Below are 20,197 nucleotides of genomic sequence, written 5' to 3'. Positions count from 1 at the left end.
TATTTGCTACTACTTGTAATCCCTTTTATAAAGATCACATCATTAGTAAGTTGTAGCATTTATACCAGACATACTTGTTTTCTTCCCCACAGACATGTATTCCCAGCATCTTTTGGTCGCCACATAAACGACTGATCAATCTTCAATAAATCAATTGAATATTACAACATATCACATTTTTGCAGTCTAGGCTCTATAAATACTTATATAGTTTGTAAATTAGCTGGCAGTTTAGAAACATGGGCTTAAAATAATAATTATGTAAATATACATTGTGATTTAATAAAGTATTATTTATTCCAAAGCAACGTTGTTGTTACCACACACAAAAAAATACTCATCCTGTCTAATCATCTTTACTCATTTCATTCATTTGACAAGACTTGCCATTTCCGAAAGTAAGTGAATGCAGCATAGAGCGGGACTGCGCGAGCACCCTCCTCCTTCCCCGCCCTCCCCTCCACTTCTCCTGCCTCTTGCGTGTGCCCGCCGGTAAGGGCACGCGCACGGGAGGTGGCGGGGGGTTGTGCTTGCTCCTGCTCTCTGACCCCAGTGGCAGCTTCGACTCACTGCACTCCGGCTCCCCCTCCGTCAGACCCAAGCTGTTCTCGCGCTCTCTCTCTCTCTCTCTCTCTCGTCTGTCAGTGTCTCTCGTCCTTCTCTCTGGCTTTTACCCCCTCCGCTCTCTTCTTGTCTGGTTTCTTTCCACAGGAGCCAGCAGAGGTCCCGTCGGGTCGAAGGTTCTGCCCTATCTGCCGCAACCCCCGGACGGTCGTGTACGAACCTGCCCGCTCTACTGCTGCTGCTGCCGCATGGACCCACGTCTCTCCGCCGCCGCTGCCGCCGCCTCCTCCGCCGCCGCTGCGTAGAGGGCGACCCCGACCCGACACTATTTTCTCCGGCCACAAAAAACACGCACAAAAAAACCCACACGACGAAGGTAGAACAACCTTTCCGCTTTTCTTTGAGAACCGAAAAGGGAAGGGAATAAGGGGGGAAAGAGAGGAGACTAGGAGGGGGAAAAAAGCAACCCCTGACACAAAGCTGTCGGTTATAAGGTGGCTTGTCATTTACGAGGAAGAGCCAGAGGTTAGCGCGACGGTGTTGTGACACTGACCACCTTTGGGTGCTTTTAGTATCTCAGAAGCAGAGTTCAGGATTGCACGGACCTTTCTTTTTGTGTACGTTCCTGCAAGCGGCGGTGTTAATAGCGAGCGGCGCATAGAACGCATCGTTGTGTGAGCGTGTGATCAGAAAGGGTCAATTTATTCGCCTTCAACCCCTCCTCTGCTTACCGGAGTGATTTCTACTCCTGAAGTTAGCTATATGCTGGCGTACGAGCGCGCTACATATCCGAGGACTGCACCGACCATGTGTGCGCGCACCGACGTTACAGAAAAGCAGCTCAACGCGAAGCTACAGCGTGCATAATAATAATAAAAAAATCTATTGCCAGGGCAGGTTTAGCAGGCTAAGCTAGAGTGCTAGTTGCTACTACTGTAGCCATAAGGTAGAGACAGACAGGCGAGTTTCGGCAGCCCAACACACACATAGAAACACACACACACACAAAATCAGAAGACTGTGGAGCATGCTGCACACAGATTTTCGGCCTACATTTGCAGAGAAAAAGCACATTTTCCGAGTAACTGCAGCAGAAGCAGTACTAGGTTCAGATTTTTTAATGATTGCAGAGGAGGTGAAGTGCAGGACATCCGATAGGGCAGTTTTGTACAGAAGTGCATTTTCTTTTCTTTTTTTAAATTTAAGGCCCAGGAAGATCAATACACTTGTTTCATGTGTAACAAGGATTTTAATGTGACTCTTTTTTTCCACACTTTGAAATGTAAAGAGTTGAGTGTGCAGTGGAGCTGCTTAGATTTTGCTCATGCATTTTTAATTTTTATTTATTTATTTTATTTTAAAAGTCTAGTTTAACCAGCTTTTTCCCGGCTGGCATATATCTTTTTGACTTAAATTTATAACGTGCATAATAGGAAGCAGGATGCAGCCGACCCAGAAAACATAAATCAATGCTTTAGTGAAAATAGGACATTTTCTTTAAAAAACAAACAAACAAACAAAACAAAGTTTAAATTGGAGTCTTGTTTATCCAGCAGCCGCTTTCTTTGTTTTTATCTCACTTCTCCATCCAAGGATTTAACCATCATGTGAACTCTCGAGCTTTGTTGATTTCCCTCCAAAAGATATGACAGACTTGTTAAATTGAGGGCATTTTTTCTCCCTCTTTCTTTTCTTTTCTTCTCTTGCTCATGGCTGCATCAGGAGGTCTGGTATAAAACGGCTGTCAAAGCCCACAGTGGCCACTCTACTATCAGTTAGGGAGGTCAGACAGGAGGGAGGCTCAGGGTGCAAGGAGACTCACAGCGGATCTGGTGAGTGAGCTCCAGGGATGCATCATAGCAGCATTTTCTTTTTTAAGTCTTTGTTGTACAGTGGAGCAGAGATGCCATAGCATCTCATTAATTGCTATTGGATCCTTTCAAAATTGGAGCATGGATATGTTTTTGTGCTTGGCTTACAGTCAGTGGGGAAGGAGACCTCTTTGATGCATGCATGCATTGTGAAGAATTTCTCATTTTATAGAAGCAATTGCAGCAATTCCTCACCAGCAGACATTCTGCCTGCAGCCTTTCTTTTTGTTTTTGTTTTTTTGTTGTTGTTTTTTAATTTGCTTGTAGTGATTGAAATTTTTTATGTAAATTTAATTTTTTTACATTTAAATATGTTTTCATTGAAGCTAATAAAGTGCTTTCCAGAGTAGAAATTGTTGCTTAAAAAGTCAGAGAAGAGTTTTTTGTAAACTTCACTCTTAAAAAATTCCCTTGCTGCTTTTAAAGGTAGAGTACATCTGCTAATTGTGTTTAAATTGCCTCATTGTATTTTTCTATTGAGGCTTTTATGAGGATGTGTTTGATGAGCTGTTTGAGGATTTTTTTTCTAGCAAATTTCAGGTGGTTTCTGTTCTCTGAAGCTGAATAAGACTGTACATGCCGTCACTGCATGCATGCGTGCTTTATCTTTAGTCTTTGCATTTGCATTCACTTTAAAATGTATAAGTCTAACCTGCGATATTTTTTTTATTTTCTTATGTGAAGCCCTTACTCGTGAGTGTATTCAGAAGAAAGTGCACGTCTTTTTAAAACAGCTGGTGTGTGTGTCGGTGCAGAGAGCAGTGTGTCGTGGTCGAGTCAGTCGGCTGGGTTGCTGCTGCTGCTGCAGGGAGGCTTCCTGGGCTTCTGGAGAGCAGCTCTGAAGGATGACCGCCGCACGGCTTGCTGCTGAATCTCGGTGAACGAACAGCATCTCATGTCCAAACTGTGGAAGGATGGCTCATGGCAAAGTGACCATCACTGTGGACGAGTACAGCTCCAACCCCACACAGGCCTTCACGCACTACAACATCAACCAGAGCCGCTTCCAGCCCCCACACGTCCACATGTAAGTTCACGCTCACACACGCACACAAATACACACACACAGTTGTTATGAGCTGGCAAAGTTAAATCAGAAAGAAATATTTTCTCTCTCTCCAAATGAATTTTATTTGTGATCTTTATTCCAAACTGAGTTGGTCACGAGGAACATTTAAATAGAATAGAATAGAATATATAAATGACACATTGCAGCAGTGTCATTTATAAACCTGCACTTTCTGTGACATTTTAAACTAATTTCAGAATCATGCATACGCTTTAAGAACAATACAGGAAGCCAGCAGGTTTAATGCAGTCTCTGTTGTTCACTGAGTGTATGGTGGTGCGTGATGTAACGCAGTACAAATCATTTTTTGTGAATAAAAGTTTTAGCGGCAGTGAAGCACTGAACAAAAGCGCAGCATCTGCAGACTAACACTGATTCTGTGCATCACACATACTTGCGCTGGTTTTTCTAACTTGTGGTGTTGTTTTATTTATTTATTTTTGTAATCTTTCTTGCGTGTGCTGTTGGTGCGTACTGCTCACCGGTGTGTGCTACGGTCTCGCTGTGAGACGGTTATCATTTGTGCCATGTTGTCATTGCGGTATGTGGATGCTTTGTCTGCATTAAGGCGCTCTCCTTAGTTATTTATTAGACCAGTTACTTAGTGTTGCTCTTGTCTGATGTGGTTATGCTGCTCCTCTCATTAGTGGGTCAGAGCGCTGTGACCCATCAACCCTCGACACACACCCTCACACACAAACACACTTTACAACGCTGTGTTTTAGCTGTGACCAGATATTAACAGAGCTGCAGCTCACTTTGTGTCTTCTTCCAATTAGAGCAGTTGTGAGATTTTCCCAAAAGGTTGTTGACTGCTGGTTTTGTGTACACTGCGTGCTCGTGACATTTATTCTCTGTGTATGTTGTGAAGTTAACCTGCAGCAGGGCCAGGAAGAGATTGAAGAGCCTGTTTGTAGTTTCCATCATCGCTGTAATGGAGTTGTTTGTCATTTCTTTCTTTTCTCCTGTTTTCTTTTTCATTTTTTTGCCTTTACGTGTGCATTTATTTATGGGGAAAAGCACAGCCCATCAATTTATTTTCTTTTTTCTACATCGTGAGCGGAACACACAGGGATAAATGCAATTTATGCCCGAAATAAATATTGTAGAGCAGTGTCGATGGTGACGCTGCTTTGAATTTTTGAAAGTCAAAACACCAAAATGTACAATAATGTGAGAAAATCCAGCCCACGCCAAAACATAAGAGCGCTAACCAAAGCATTCTAATCTTTGTTGTAGACAGCTTTCACAGTGAGGTCTGTACAAATGTGCCGTTCCCAAGTCCTCACATATAATTACGTTGTTGGGGGTAAAATCACAGCAAAGCTCATGGCTTTTTTCCCCTCCCAGCTTTCCTTGTTAGCACAGAAAATGGTAATTATAAAATTGTCAGTTTAGGCAATGTTATGGTAAAAAACAAAAACAAAAAAACAACAACATATGATTGACTTGTGAGAATCCATTCAATCCCTTCAAAATCACATCTTAGAGATCGCTGAGACGCTGTTCCAGAGAGCTGCAGAGCCACGATTACAGATTTGTGCACACATGTTCGATCTTGTTGCGCAGTTACAGCGTTCTTAGATCACACTGAAATCAAAGGTGAAGCTGAAAAATCGGCAAATCAACGTATTAAGTGGAGTAACCACGTCACCTTGGTGTGTATGAAGCCAAATAAGAGGCCGGGAGAAGTCTTTGCTTTGGGCTGCAGATGTGGTGGTGGCACCGGGCTGAACCGAGATGGCAGCTGTTGGGATTGTCGTGTAGGACTGGAGTTTTTTTTAAATTAATTAATTAATTTTGTATGTGAAGTGTGAGAGGCTGAGATAATGCAGATATGTAAACAATCATAAAGGAGATGTTTTTAGTCAGTCCAAGATCTTCAACAAACAGCTGCACTGATTCACTTTAGGGAGCAGCAACATCTGGCAGACAAGTTTTTTTTTTTTTGTTTTTGTTTTTTTTTTAAATATCATTTGCCTGAAACACTCAGAGTCCCACAATCCTGTGTGTGTGTGTGTGTGTGTGTGTGTGTGTGTGTGTGTGTGTGTGTGTGTGTGTGTGTGTGTGTGTGTGTGTGTGTGTGTGCATAATAATCACATTCATGTAAGCAGGATTATTTTTGGGAGATGGAGTATTGTAAACAGCTCAGTGGAGTTTTGCCTTCCTCTTGGTGTTGGCAGTGTTCTCACAATTGTGCCACTGTGTTGATTTGGGATTCCTCAGCTGCAAGTGGGGCTGCCAAGTACAGCAAGTGCCCGTGCTTCCGAGTGTGGTGAAAAGGGAGGCGACCTCACCTATCAGCTTGCGTTACATCAGTCCTGTTTTAATGGATCGCAAAGACAACATTAAAAATCAGAACAAATGCGCCGTCGTGAGTCTGGGTTAACACATGTCGAGCAGCACAGGATTCACCAGAACAGAGTCTGGTTTGATGTTTGGTGAGGCTTCCGCAGTCTTTGAAAAGGCAAATAATAGAACATCCACACAATATTTTTTCTGTCTTTATAAAAATTTAAAAAAAACCAAAGAAAAACAAACACATCCTCTCTGAGGTAACATTTTTTCTGAAATACCATGGTTTATTTTTGGATTTATTATTTTTATGCTTCTTGAATTGACAGGGTTTGTTTTTTGTTCCCTGGGAAGTCTTACTATGGTTTCTCCCTGCCTTTTTATTTGCAGTGCTGCAGCAGTTGTGCATAAGTTGAGTTGTGAAAGCCTTACAAAAAACATTTTTGGAAGAAAATGGAAAGAGGAGGAGGGGAAGAAAGCAAAGTAGGAAAAGGATGGATCTTCCTGATGTTTACAGGGAAACTTAAAAACATTTTCTAAAAGTGGATCATCATCTTCATTCGTCACCTGGAGACTGTTTTACTTTTATTCCAGACGATGACAAATGAGAACAGATGCGGCTGTAAGAAAGTCGTTATAAGGTGTATTTTTGGTGTTATTTTGTGAAAGAGGGTCTACGGTAGGAGTTTCAGTTCAGTGCAAGAGGAACAGAGTGGAAAAAATGTAATAATACAGTGGTTGAAAACTTTGAGAATGTAATCTCAGTATTTATTCCTATAATCACTGTAATCAGGTTTTTTTGTTGTTGTTTTTGTTGTATTTTTTGCTCATTGTGGGGTTGTTTTCTTTTGGGGGGGGGGGGTGTTTTAAGTCCAGTTTTCAGTGTGATTCTTTTTGGAGGTGAGCCCGTGTAGAAGGGGATGTGTTAAAGCCATGGGGCCTCTCAGCAGATATGTGTTTGGATAAATACATTAGGCTGTTTCCTGGCTTCCACAGAGCCTGCAGTGTTTTACCCTGTCATTCTTAAACTCGGTCTGGGAACCCTGAGATTACACGCGTTCACGCACACACACACAATCCTCCGAGCCCATCCCCCCACCCCCTTCCCTGCTATGTTTAAGTGCTTATAGAATACGAGCTCTGTTCGAGGAAAGTAAAGGTTTGTTTAGATTTGGGAGATAATAATCCGACTTGCTCGCCGTTCTCTCACTGCATCTGCAGTATTTGGACATAAATAAAGTTGTTGCTTCTCTGCAAGCAGAGAGAGGGGTGGAGGCTGGGGGTGGGGGGTTGCCCGCCTTTTGAAATATAATCCTCGCTCTAATGTTTTTTTCCCCTCCCGTCCTAGACAGAATATTTAGATTTCTCAGATGGAGTACAGCAGTGCCTTTTGTGTGGCGTGGAAGGTATCATTCCCTGACCCGCATATGAAAACATGAATGTAGAGCACGTAGAAAGTCACGCACGCACACAGTGGCGCTCATAAGCTGATGCTGTGGAACGGGACCCCGAAGTCAAAGTGGACTTTCTTCGGAGCATGGGACGCCCCTGCCTCTGTGTGAGTGAGCGACAGGCTCAGTCTGGCCCAGTTTGCGTCTGGTTTATTTTTCTGTGCCGACTGTGTTTCTTTTTTTTCCTTTTTTTCTTTTTTTTCTCCTTTTAACTCCCTCTCCTCAGCCCCCTCGTCATCGTCTTGTGAAATGAAATGCTCAGCAACTTGGAACATATGCTTCGAGTTGGGACACTAATGACTTCGTATCCAATTTGGGCAGGATCTGGGCAAGACTGTGGGAAGGCCTGACACACAGGCACATACAGACAGACAGGCAGAGCTGAAACTAAAAGGACTCCTGAAAAGCTCTTGAAAAACATTTACATTTCAGGATTTAATAAGACTTTAAATGATGTTACTGGACTTGGGGGGAAGGTTGGTGGCAAGTCATATCTCTTAACATTTTGACATAGACAGCTGAACTGGATTGCTCTTAACCTTTAATTTCTTCAGGTTCAAAGGGGAATTAAATCCTAGTTGTACTGCAAGAAATGATCATTTTTCCAATCAGTTACATGTTGATAGTGTTTTTTTTATTGTTATTATTAATAACATGAAATTGTCAAAAATGTAAAAAGTGCCCAACAAAAAATCCTTACCTTTGCTTACTTTTATTCCTAAACCTAAGATTTCGTAATCACATTTTAAGCAGTGGAGTGTGCAGGTGAGACATGGAAAAAAAAACACCCAGCATAAAACACTGGAGGGAGAAACGCGATCCAGGCCTGCAATAACGAGGAGTTAATCAAGTGCACCGGATTAGATTGGGCAGAGATGATGTTGTTGGTGGTTGATCTTGATCGCAGATGCGTTGGCATTTCTCGCTCGATGATTTAACTGCATTACGCCATTAACGCCTTTGGAGTGTTAATTTATTTAATTCCCACTGGATGTGCGTGCCATGCAAGCCAGCAAAACAGTGTCAGCGGAGAAAGCTTTCTCAATCACCACCAGGGTCGGTGATGGGAGACGTTTTTGTGTCATTAAAGATATAATCGGATTGAACAACATTATTTATCCATTCTTGAGGAATAGCCGATTTAAATCTCGAATTTTATTCCTTGACTTGTGATATCTTCTTTCAGACCCAACCTGTAAGCCCCGTTAAATCATGTTTGTCATTACGGAACGAGTTTCCCTGCATGGATTCAGCATCACTAACAAGAATCATGCTGGGATTTTTAATGAAGGCCCAATGGCAGTGCCTCAGGGAGAAGAACCTACGCTGCAAAGTTCTTGTCCATTCCTCACTCTGAGTTTTTTAATGGCACCTGAAAAGGGACTCTGCTGAGTTAAGAGCAGTCGGAGCATTTTTAAAACCTCTGTGAATATGGACAATGGTGTTTTTGCCTTTTCCTCTCTTTTTATTTTCACAGTGAGCCCGTTGTACCCCTCAGCTTTTCTTTGTGTTTCAGGTTTAAAGTGTTCAGTTTTAACTTTTGTCACAAGAACAAGTAAAACAAGCAAATCATTTCCCTTGCTATCCCATGGTTATTAAGTGGCAGATATAAACTTGACTTTCCCCATTACAGCTGGATAATTTTTAAAAATGTATTGTTATCAGCTGATGCACCTAAATAAACACTGCATTAGGAGCAGCCTGGAATTTATTCTTACATGTTATAATTTTTAGCATTTATTAGGATTTAAAGTGGTGTGTGTGTGTGTGTGTGTGTGTGTGTGTGTGAGTGAGAGTGAGAGAGATTGGAAAAAACAAATGTTGTTGCCGTCCAGAACATTTAAGCAATGGAGAGAAAAGATTTTTATATTGCTTTGTAATTCCTCGTGTACTTATATTTATTCAATTTCATCTTAATACAAAGCAGTGGAAATTACCTATGTCGATACTACCAGAAAAAATTATACTTTTAATCTGATAAATGAAAAGCTTTTCCTAAATTAAGGAAAATAAGAATTGCATCCATCTATGTGTATGTTGTAAAATGTGGCAGGATTTTGAAGTGTTTTTCAAAATTTTGAGAAAGCCAAAATTAAAAAAAAAGAATATAGCCAACCGGTACAGCTTCACACCCAAAAATCACTGGTGAATACAGAGATGCTCCACCCTCAAACGATGGTGAGGTTGTAGAGAACAGAGAGTCTTAAAATGTTTTCTTTTCCCTTGTGATGCTGGTGCTTTATTACTGTTTACTGTCTGTTAAAATCAGTTACTGGAGACACCTGAGCTCATTACATTGACTGCAATGCACAAAAATGGAATTTCCCCCGACCCCTCTACATGTGAAAAAATCTTCCACATTTAACAAAGTCCTTCTTCTCCACGTGCCTCGTTAATTATTCCTGCCCTGTGAATAATTGAGGAGATTGTAAGTATGAATCATTTACCGGTGCATCAATACACGTGGATATTCTGACACGAGCTGGTGAGGAAACGCCAAGAGAAGCACACGCACGGCTTTGACACTTTCATTTTCAGCACAGTCCTGGTTTTATTAATGAACTCCTGAAGGATTTTTTTATGTGCCATATTTCCTTTTTCAAGTCTGTTAGAGGAGAGCTGTAAAAGCAGCAGAGGAAATGGCTTTTGGAACTGGATTTGTGCACAGTACCCGTTTCTGAGCCAATGCTGTAGTGTTTGCGTTTGGTGAAATTCAGCTTTTTTTTGTCAGTCTGAGTTGGCTCATTGCAAAGAGGGAGGTTGCTCAGTATGTAGAGTCACGTGACAGAAGAATCCTTTCGAGGTGGCAGGATGATAATTCAACAGGACGTTTCCATCTCCGAGTCAGTAATAGTAGCTTTTCCACCCATGTGACTCCACTTTTAACATGAAATGGACTGTGTCTCCATCCAGGAGATCCTGCTTTTCTTCGATCACATTGTGGATAAACAAGTTAAACCTTGTTTACGCGAACCCTTCAGCAGGGGGGTTGCTTTGAAGATGAAAAGGCTCACATAATTGGTGATATAATTGTTGAATAAATGTGTGATTTGTAAATAGAAAAGTTTTAAAGCTCCCTCCTTTTGTCTGATTTGTCAGTGAGCACAGCACAACAAACACCTTCTCCTCAGAGCTTCAGTTGGTCATTGCAGACCAAAAGTAAAAACAGGAGAAAACAGAATGTTTCTGCTTTTGATTCATGTTTGTTTGAGTTCTTGAGACGAACCAGCCATTTAGAACAACAAGGCTCTGTAGTGTCACCACCATACCAGCACATTAACCTAATATTATAGTCAGGCTGCAGCTTGCAAAAATGTTGGAATGGATAACTGTTTACTATATTTGATTATGTACATAAAGATTTGACAGTATATATGTATATAGATATGCAAAACGTATCAAAAATGTATATACAGCACACTTTAGTTCAGCTGTAGGTAGGGATGGGTATTGATAAGATTTTCACGATTCAGATTCCATTTTCGATTCTGTTTAACGATTCGATTCTTTATTGATTCTCTTATCGATTCTTTTTTAAAAAAGGAGAACACTAAGGTCGATTAGCTTAGAACTTTGTTTTATATCTTCTCTTTGAACAAGATAATTTAGGAGTAACATGGCCTTACAAACCCAACAGTGAGATCTTAAGAGATCCTTAAGAGAGCCTACGGCTCTTAAATGGGGTGTCACAGGGTCCCCAGGAAAAAAAATTGTAAATGTAAGATAATAAAATAAATATTCTTCTGTAGCAATAACAAAGTACAACATAAATTATTCTGTAGCAAATACAAAAGAATATCCAGTAATGTCCCTGCCTACAATTAAACACATTCACTTACTGAAAATCGGGGGCATCTGCTGTGGGTGCAAGCCTTTTACCACAAACTTAGTCACTCGGTGACATTCGTCTATCCTGGCCTGAAAAGAGACTCTACCGGTAGACTGCAGCGACAACTGCCAGCATCTGAGCCAGCCAGACTCTGTCTGTCTCATCATGGTCACCTAAATGCACAGTAATGGCAGGTTTTGTAATAAGGCAGATCGCGCTAACATAATATGCACTGTTGTTGATTATTTACCTGCCGCATTAACGGGAGAGGACGTGCAAACGTTACCGCTGCTGTTGGGTTGAGATTCACGAGTCCGGAGCGGAATTAAAAACACGACATTCATTTAAGGTCATCGTGTTTTGTGAGCAAATGCTTTTGCATATTCGTAGTGTTTCCTCCCTTAAATGAAATATCTACTTTGGAAGTATTGCAAGTTGCCCTGTTGTCATCCGTTCTCGTAAAGTATAATCAAACTTTTGAGTGTTTGAACCGCCATGTTTCCTGCCAGGTAAGCGACGCTCCGCAACATGGTGACGTCATTCGGGGCGACTGGAATCGATAAGGGAATCGTTTGCAAAAATGGCAAACAATTCCAAGGAATTGAAACAGTGGGAACCGGTTCTCAACAAGAACCGGTTTTCGATACCCATCCCTAGCTGTAGGTACGGTGGATGTTTTAAGTGTTGGGTGGCACGGTATAGTTGTTAAGGAGACCTAATATGCTTTTCCATCCTTTGCCGTATGTTGTTGCAGCGGTGAATTTTCACATTAAATGCATTATGCAGTCATCTTATGTACAAATAACCTGCTGCTCAGTTTCAGGGTTTTTTTTCTACTCTCAACTCTCTATTACGTCACAGAGCATGGATAGTCGTAATCTATTTAGCTAAGCAACACAATAAAGGCTATGAAGACAGATGCCCCACCCCTTAATTTTTTTCCCATACACTGGATAAATAAATTGGTATTAATAAGGCTGCTCTGTTTAGAAATAATTACTCCTAAAATACACTTGCAAGTGTTCTGGTCAATATTCAGGGTTTTGTTTGTTTTAAACACGAATCACAAATACTCATTTTCCTTGGATTAAAGGTAGATTCTGTGGTCTTCATATTGATTTGCATTAATTGTATTTTAACTGAAATAATTAAGAAAACAGTGTGAGCTGAACAGGGTTTTAATAGTTTTGCAATTTTCATTAGTTTTTATTTTTTATTTAGTTTTGACTTCAGATTTTCAATTTTATATCAGTTTTAACTCATTCACTGCCAGCCATTTTCAAATCAGGTAACTCCTCACTGCCAGGGTTTTTGAGCATTTTTACTCATTTTTGAAGAGCCACAGAAAACTGTGTGTTATGATCATATAAACGCTGAACCTACCAAAATGAAGAACAGACTCTCTTCTTTCATCCAAAAAGAAAAGCTTGTTTCTACCATTTTCCATTCTTTAGTAATCAGCTGTAGAAGAGAGGTGGGTTCTACCAAAAATGCCTGTTTTGACCAAAAAAAGGGAGAAAACGAGCTTTTTGTGAAAAATACATTTCAAGCAGAAAAGTGCCTTTGACACTAATATTTCTTGCTTTGTGACACCTCTAACATATAAAATAGTTTTTCACTTCTATAAAACAGAAATAACACTGAGAAAGGTTATGTTTTATCAAAACAATTTATTTACAAATATATGAAAAAATAAAATGTACATAGTGAAACATTTATTCACAATGAATAATTCACTTTTGTGTGGTAATCATTATAACACTCTCCGGGATGCAAGGGCACACAACGAGACTTGCACCACATTTTTGTCTCACTGCGCAATCCCTTACGTGCGCAAACCCTGCACCTCCTTGCAGGTCTACTTTTACTGCTGGTGGGCTTCAGTTTTCACTGACAAGCTGCCCGAGGTTGTATTCTAGCCCCTCCCATTGAAAAACGTAATTGACGTCTATAGACGTCAATGGCAGTCAACGTAAGTTTTTCAATTGACGTCTATAGACGTCAATGGCAGTGAATGAGTTAATTAGTTTTTACCAATTGTTTGCTAGTTTAGTTTAGTTTTTATTTTTTTGAAAATCCTTAGTTTCAGTTTAGTTTTGATTAGTTTCAGTTATAGTTTTAGTTGTGTTTGCAATAATTAAGTGCAACAAAATCCCAGTTTCATCATATCAGTCATGCTCTTCTGCTTAACCTTGGGTATGTTGCTATTCCAGCTACCATACCCTGCACCCTGGACAGGTTGCCTGTCTGTCGCAGGGCTAACACGCAGAGACAGACAACTCACATTCCCACCTATGGGTTCTTTAAATAAATAAATGAATAAAGGCAGATGAACAACCACTGATACCAGGCAACTATAAAATTTATATCTTGGCCCCAATGAGACTATTAACTCTTGCAGCATCGGGTGTTCGTAATTTTGGTTCAAGTGAATTGATAAACTTTTTGAGGGCAATTGACTCACACAGTTATGTCGATATCCCAGTCCTGTTGTCTCGTGATGCATCACGCTAGCTTGCCTGGGGTTAGCTTCTGTTTTCTGGGGATGAGGGTTGAGTGTGCTCCCTTCTCAAGGTAAGCTAGGTTAGCCTTCTTGTGTGAACTTTTCAAGTGCACTTTAAGGTTTGTGGGATTTTTTTCCCCTTTAGAAATGTCCCTCATAATTTGTCTCTTTCCACACTTGCTTTATCCAAAACACAGTCATGTTCAAAGTAATCCCAAATTGGACTCTGGCGCTTTCTCCTGACTTTTCCTGACATGATTCTGCGCGTGGACGGAGCGGTAACACAGACGACTCGACTAACGTACTGCCACCTGCTGGCATAATGAGACAGCAAGAAAAAAATCTGGAAACTAAACTTCATTTTCACCCTTGACTATTGTATGACACACACACATCTACCAAAAATAAACACATTTTTGCTATAAATTCAGTTAATTTTAGTTAGTTTTGTGAACACTCATTACAGTTTTAGTTAGTTTTCCTTTTTTGTTTTTATTTTTATTTCCGTTAACGGAAAATGTTTTTTCACTTCTAGTTTTCGTTATTTCGTTAGTTTTCGTTAACGATAATAACCTTGGAGCTGAACTAAGGCTGCCAGCTTGGGTAAAAAAAAACTCTTATTGGACCAAATATGTTTAATTGTAGTGTTTCTTAAAGCAGCAGCTACACAGTCTGCTTTTCACTGGTGACTATTTCACTGCTGTTGTTGTAATGCTGTTATTTTTTATTAGTTTGTAGTTCACCTACACCCTGAAGGTAAACCTCTTTCCAGAGTCTGTTCCTACTTGTGGTTGTCTGGTTTAACCAAAAGTGTCTCCAGATGACAGATGATGATCCACCGTCAGGAACTAAAATATGTTCAAGATTTTGTTTTGTCTGATGTGAGGCGCTTGGTGTGAGGTTTCCCTGCTGCTTCTTCACCTTTGTTTATTTGGGTCACATGGTTGTGATTTAGATCGGTTGTAATGGCAATCCTAGCCCAGATTTAGATCTCTTTAATCTCTACCCACGCCTTCGATTTATTCATTGATTAGAAAAAACAGCAAAGAGAGTCAGATGTTTGGGTGGTGCAGTCATCTTTCTGATGCACTGGTCCCTTTCTACTTTACTCTAACAAGGAATGGTGACAAGTGAAAATGAGATGGACGTAGCTGTACAGGTTGGTGTCCTCCATCTCCCCTATTCAGTCAGTTTGACCTAGCAGTCTCTGTAGACTAGACTAAAAAAAACTGTTATTGAAATTATACATCAGGCCCTACTGAGAACAAATGGCTAAAATGAATGCATCAGCCTGAATAATAAGAAAGTGAAGAGCAATTCACTCGCATTATGAGACTATTGATTCGCCATAATCAGACTTTCCCAGAATTGAAAACGCCTCAGTAGCCTGTGTTCACGAGTCAGTGGCATATAAAGAGCTCCCAGCCTCATGTTTACCCCTGACCTCGGCATCCCTTCTTCTGTTTTAACCGCAAACAGTTTGTGGAGGAGCAGCAGTCACAGTCACAGCTCTCCTGAGAACAAAGCGCTAGTCGCGTTCGGTTGCCTTTTGTTTCTGTCGGCCTGCCACTGCTTGCCAGCAGGAGTGGAGGGGCTTTTGTAACAGGAGAACCCTCTGATTAAGTTCCCTCTCTACCCCTGACCTGCTGCTGGGGCTTGGCGGGATGGTGGTGGTGAGGGTTAAGTGACAGTTGACATTGGACAGGTCTCCTTTTCTTTCTTTTTTTTTTTTTTTTTTTTTTCCTTTTTGATGTCTTTGAGATTTTGGTCTATTCTTGCATGCTGGACCTGGCATCGCAGGGCACAATCGCTTGATAATGTCACGTCATCTTTAACATGAAGCACGCTCAGCCTGCAGCTTCTCAATGTGACAAGTCGTCCGTTTATGCAGTTTAAAGAGTGTTTAGCTTGACTTTAGCAATGACTCATTTGTATAGTCGTTTTATGTCTTTTCGTAACACTGTGGAAGTTGATTTTTATGGAAGATGTTCCTTTTCTTTTCACAGAGGTTTTTGTGAATCTGTGAGTGCATCCTACTGTTTTTAAGGGAGATAAATAACACATTTCTCTGTGAAAAATGAGGAAGACTGTTGTTTTTAAAAAGTGATGTAATGTGTGTGTGTGTGTGTGTGTGTGTGTGTGTGTGTGTGTGTGTGTGTGTGTGTGCGCGCGCTATGGTATTTTTCAACTGAACGAAGCTGCAAAAATTCTTAAGGAAGGAAATGATATATGGCTCTTAACTGGGTAAGATAACTGGGTAACTGGGTATGAAGCCAATCAGATCTGCATGGCTAGGCTGTGGTTTTTAATAGTTCTGGTTGGTACCACAGTTGTTTCGGAGATCAAACTCTATCCTATAAATCCTAAAAAATTCTTGGCGCTTTAAATACATACATATGTATTCTAAATGAGACCTTAAAACCAGCTCTGCTCTTAGTCTTTGGAATAATCTTGTTATATTAAAAGTCACTTTTTAATACAGACTTGGTCCCATGTTGTCTGTCCAGGTGAACACGCAGCTCCACTACTTTATTCTCCCCGCAGTCTGCTGGTTGGTGTTTGGCCCCGGGGACCACGTCATGACCGTCTCCTCAGCCTTTTCTCCCATCAGCCCTGCAGCCAGGCAGACTGTCAGCAGCACAATTAAGGGCTGTGCCATAATGAAAGGGGCATTAGCAGAAGCAATTTATTTCTCAGCGCAGTGCCGGAAGGTTTCTCCAGCGCTGATATTCCAGTGCAGGCTTTGTGTGCTCTACTCAGCCATTAAGGGAGGGATAAGGAGGACACACACTAGCTGAACAAATGAAGTAGGGGGGGGAGCATCAAAGCATAAGGCCACATTTCACCATTCTTGAAAATCAATTCTGATTTGAATATTTTTACTAATATACTTGTGTGTTTTCATTTTTTTTCTTAACTATTTCATAAATGCACGTTCTGTTTGTGCTTTGCCCCCTCTTGGATTTTTCCCGTTTTCTCGTCTCCCACCTTTGCCTCTCTTCTCTGCTCAGTTGTGCACCCCCCACCACCAGCGCCCCTTTCTCCATTATTCCTGTGTTCATTTTGTTCCTCTGAAGTTTATTGAATTAACGCAGACAGCTGAAACGCAGAAGATAAGAGAGGCGCTCAGTGCTCCTCTCAGAGAAATGGTATTGCAGTGTGGATGAGTGAGCGGTGTGTTTGTGTGCGACTCTTACAGCAGGGGGAGGGGAGCTGATGCAGAGGTTATAGACAGAGGAAATGGGGAGCATTGTGTGTTGATGTTTCTCCTGAAAGGGCGATAAAGGGAGTTTGAGAGTGGTGAAAAAGTAGTCTTGTTGTTGTCTCCAGTTTCATTGTTTGCCTGAGCTTTCCATTTCTTTTTGCAAAGTCGACACGTAATCAAATTTCTCTTTATATTCTAAAAAAAATGAAGTGCATTATCATTTGTCAGCTGCTATGATTTTTTTTCTTATGTCGTTCTACCGCACACTGCTCAGTTTACAATCAAAACAACTTTTGTGACCAACGGCATGATACTCACTAATAAACCAGTGTAAACATCACGTTGTTTTCAGTTGGTTCTTCTTCTTGGAAAGCGTTATGGGCTGCAACAGAAAAAAATTATGTAAAAAAAAAAAAAAAAAGGTAAAAATGTTTTCTTGAAATGACAAATTAATGTTTGAGAAACTGAACCCAATCAGAGCTTTAGCCTTTTGCTTGAGTGGTTAATATAAATTGCTGATACCTTTTCAAATTAACAGCTAATTGATTATTGGAAACATCTTTTTAGTAGTACCAGAATCGGACATAACATTTTCAGACAGTAATTCAATCCTGCAGTTTCCCCTTTAATGTGGTTCTGTACCGCAAACCTCTGCCCTCTTCCTGTTTCCTACAGATTTCCCCAGCACTTGAAGCAAGATATCCTGAAAAGTCTATTTGCTTATTTTAATTTTGATGTCACATGGGAACATTTTAGCACTGAGTATACACGTTTAATCAGTTAAAACAAATATTAAAATAAATATTTTAGAGTCAAGCGGACATGAGATGCGTCTTTCAGCTGGTCAGTGAATCACTGAGTATACAAGTCGTGATCCTCTGTATCATGTATGGATAGGCTGACAAGTTTCGGTTAATTTGCAGACTATTTCCACATTTTCCTTTTGACCCTGGAGGTTTTAGATAACTCCACTCCACTGGTGGTCTCCATTGATTAATGGGACAACTCCATTAACAACTAAGAAACAGGAAGAGGCTAATCCTTTGGTAGCAGGTGGTAGCAGGTATAAAATATATGGGCAGCTGAGACGGAAACAAGGGGACAGCTCAGATGTCATTAGCTTTGCTGGTGTGGAGCAGATCCCAAATCAAAGCCTATTGCACCATATTGATACCTGTGGTTTTCAGATTTCAGGCATGCTCATTCTTTGCTAGACTAACTTGCTAAGTGAAGTTCATCCATTTATTTATCCATCTTCTTAACCGCTTATCCAACTAAGGGTCACAGTGGAGCTGGAGAATGTCATTGTTAACCCTTTAAAGCCGGTCAGAGCAGCATGCTCCGTTTTGTGTAACTATTTTTTAAATCCCTGTAGAACCTGAACTGTGTAAGCTAGCGCAATAATTTGTTTTGCATATGAAACCAGAGGAGTTGTACTTACATCTTATGCCATCAGCTTGTCCTCGGTCTCGGTTTCCTTGCATAAAAAGCGCTTGCAGGAACAAAAACATAATATTCTAGAAACACGCTTTGCCGATCCGATCAGCTGTTCGTAACACTTCCCACAGTGAAACAGACGTCAGCGCGAACTGTCGCATGTCCGCCATTTCCTGGCCGAAACCGGAAGTGACGTCATTTTCGCGGAAATTGTAGTTTTTTACTTGTAGGCCTTGAAAGCCTATACTGGTCATGTTTGACTTTTCTGAATAGTTTCTGGGATGCTTAGAACTCGAATTGCACTGCTGGAAATAGTTTATTTTGATGCACATGCTGTTTTCTTTGCAAATTTGCATCATAGGATTGTTTTTTCGTTTTTCCTGCAGTATATAAAAATTGCTGTATCTCCAAAATAAAACTATGAAGACAATCAAAATAAATTTCCTGTTGTTGTAAACTATTTTTTGCAACTTTTTTGTATTTAAAGCTTTGAGGGATAAACCTCTTAAATTTCTCCAAGTAGAAATATATGTAAAAAATACAAAAAACGATTTTCAATTTTTTTGTAGTTTATTGCACTTTTTTGCAATTAATGTAGTTACTATGGACTTAATGCATACATATTATTAAAATATGGGCTATAACAGTTGTATAGCAACTTGAAATGCTCCCACAAATGGCACTACAGCATGTAAAAATATAATATAAGCTCTGGCGGACTTGGTTCTATAGTAGGTCTTAAAGGGTTAAATAAATATCGTCAAATAATCGAAATCTCAATTTCAGTGAAAATAATCATGATTATCATTTTTGCCATAATCGAGCAGCCCTACATAATGTTTATTCTTGTATACAAGTCCAAAATCATAAAATCTCAGTAGATTAAAACTGATTAGTCACAACAGTCACTGATGGTGTTAAAAATACATTAAAAATGTTGAAAAGACTGACAAAATTCCCTGCAGTGCTTCTGTCTACTCGCGTCTTTCTGTAGCTGCGCCTGCGTAGTGGCATCTGGAAGACTGCTGCTAACTTCAGTGGAGCTTGGAGAGCGATTACCGTGACTTATTAGAAGCGTGACAGTCAAACATGGTTTTAATGATGATTAAAATTCGAAACGGTAACGCCTAGCAATTGGGAATTTAACCACGGTAACTATGGTAACTGTGTTAACCGGTAAGTGTGTGACAAAGAAAAACAGAAGCTCAGTTGTTATGATTTTGAATATCTTGCATAGATGTTTTTCTTCTTTCTAGTGAGAAATCAGCTTAATTCTGTGTATTTATGTTTAATCACATTGCATTATCCCTAAAAATGGCATAAAGTTTATTTCAAATGTCGGAGCACTCCTATTGGAAGAGGATAATTACAGATTTTCTAAACTACTAAAACACTCTCTTCTATTCTCCGAAGCCCATTATCAGTGTCCACAGCCAGTTTATTGAATCAGTCACTCTTTTGGCAAAATCTTTAACAGTTTTCACCACGTTAGAAATAATTTGCAGAATTTATTTGGCCTTTTTTTTTTCTTTTTTTAAAACAATAACAGTGAGAAAGAAGTTAAAAACAACTAAAGCACAGATGTCATTTCCAAAGCACACTTTGTTCACTCTTGCTGTTAATGATGTCAGTTGACCATTATACACCAGTGAGGGTGAGCTGAAGGTCAATAGGTGGGAGCAATTTGAGAAGCAGAGGAGGAAGATGAGGAAGAGCCAGTTCAAGAACAGTAATAACAGATGAAATTTGAGCACCTGTGATAGACCATGTTTTTGTATATGAATGATGAACCACATGAAAAGAAAGAGGGGAAAAATATATTCTGGGAAACTTGGACGATGAGTGCCTCCTTTCACATTTTTCACCTACAACATAATGTTTACTTGATTCATACTAAAAGTAAGGACGGTAAATAGTCCTACTTCATGTTTCATAAGTCTTGTCGGATATCCAGTATGTATTAAATATAAACA

General features: G+C 40.2%; 1 protein-coding gene across 3 annotated transcripts in view; it reads left to right on the top strand.

Annotated features, from left to right (window-relative positions):
• Window positions 1-490: 490 nt before the first annotated feature.
• Window positions 491-20,197, top strand: part of mpped2a (metallophosphoesterase domain containing 2a) — an 82,337-nt gene continuing 62,630 nt past the window's right edge. The window contains exons 1-3 of one of the 3 annotated variants that reach the window (XM_076885369.1): window positions 491-940; window positions 2,287-2,396; window positions 3,191-3,462. In XM_076885369.1, the coding sequence (XP_076741484.1) occupies window positions 3,350-3,462 (113 nt within the window). In that variant the 5' untranslated portion in view covers window positions 491-940; window positions 2,287-2,396; window positions 3,191-3,349. The remainder of the gene's footprint in view (window positions 941-2,286; window positions 2,397-3,190; window positions 3,463-20,197) is intronic. The other 2 variants (XM_004575139.6, XM_004575140.6) reach the window with 2 other exon arrangements.

This window comes from Maylandia zebra, linkage group LG1 (assembly GCF_041146795.1).
Source record: "Maylandia zebra isolate NMK-2024a linkage group LG1, Mzebra_GT3a, whole genome shotgun sequence".
NCBI lineage: Eukaryota > Metazoa > Chordata > Actinopteri > Cichliformes > Cichlidae > Maylandia > Maylandia zebra.
Note: the sequence above shows the minus strand (reverse complement) of the source record. Positions and strands in the feature narration are given on the sequence as shown.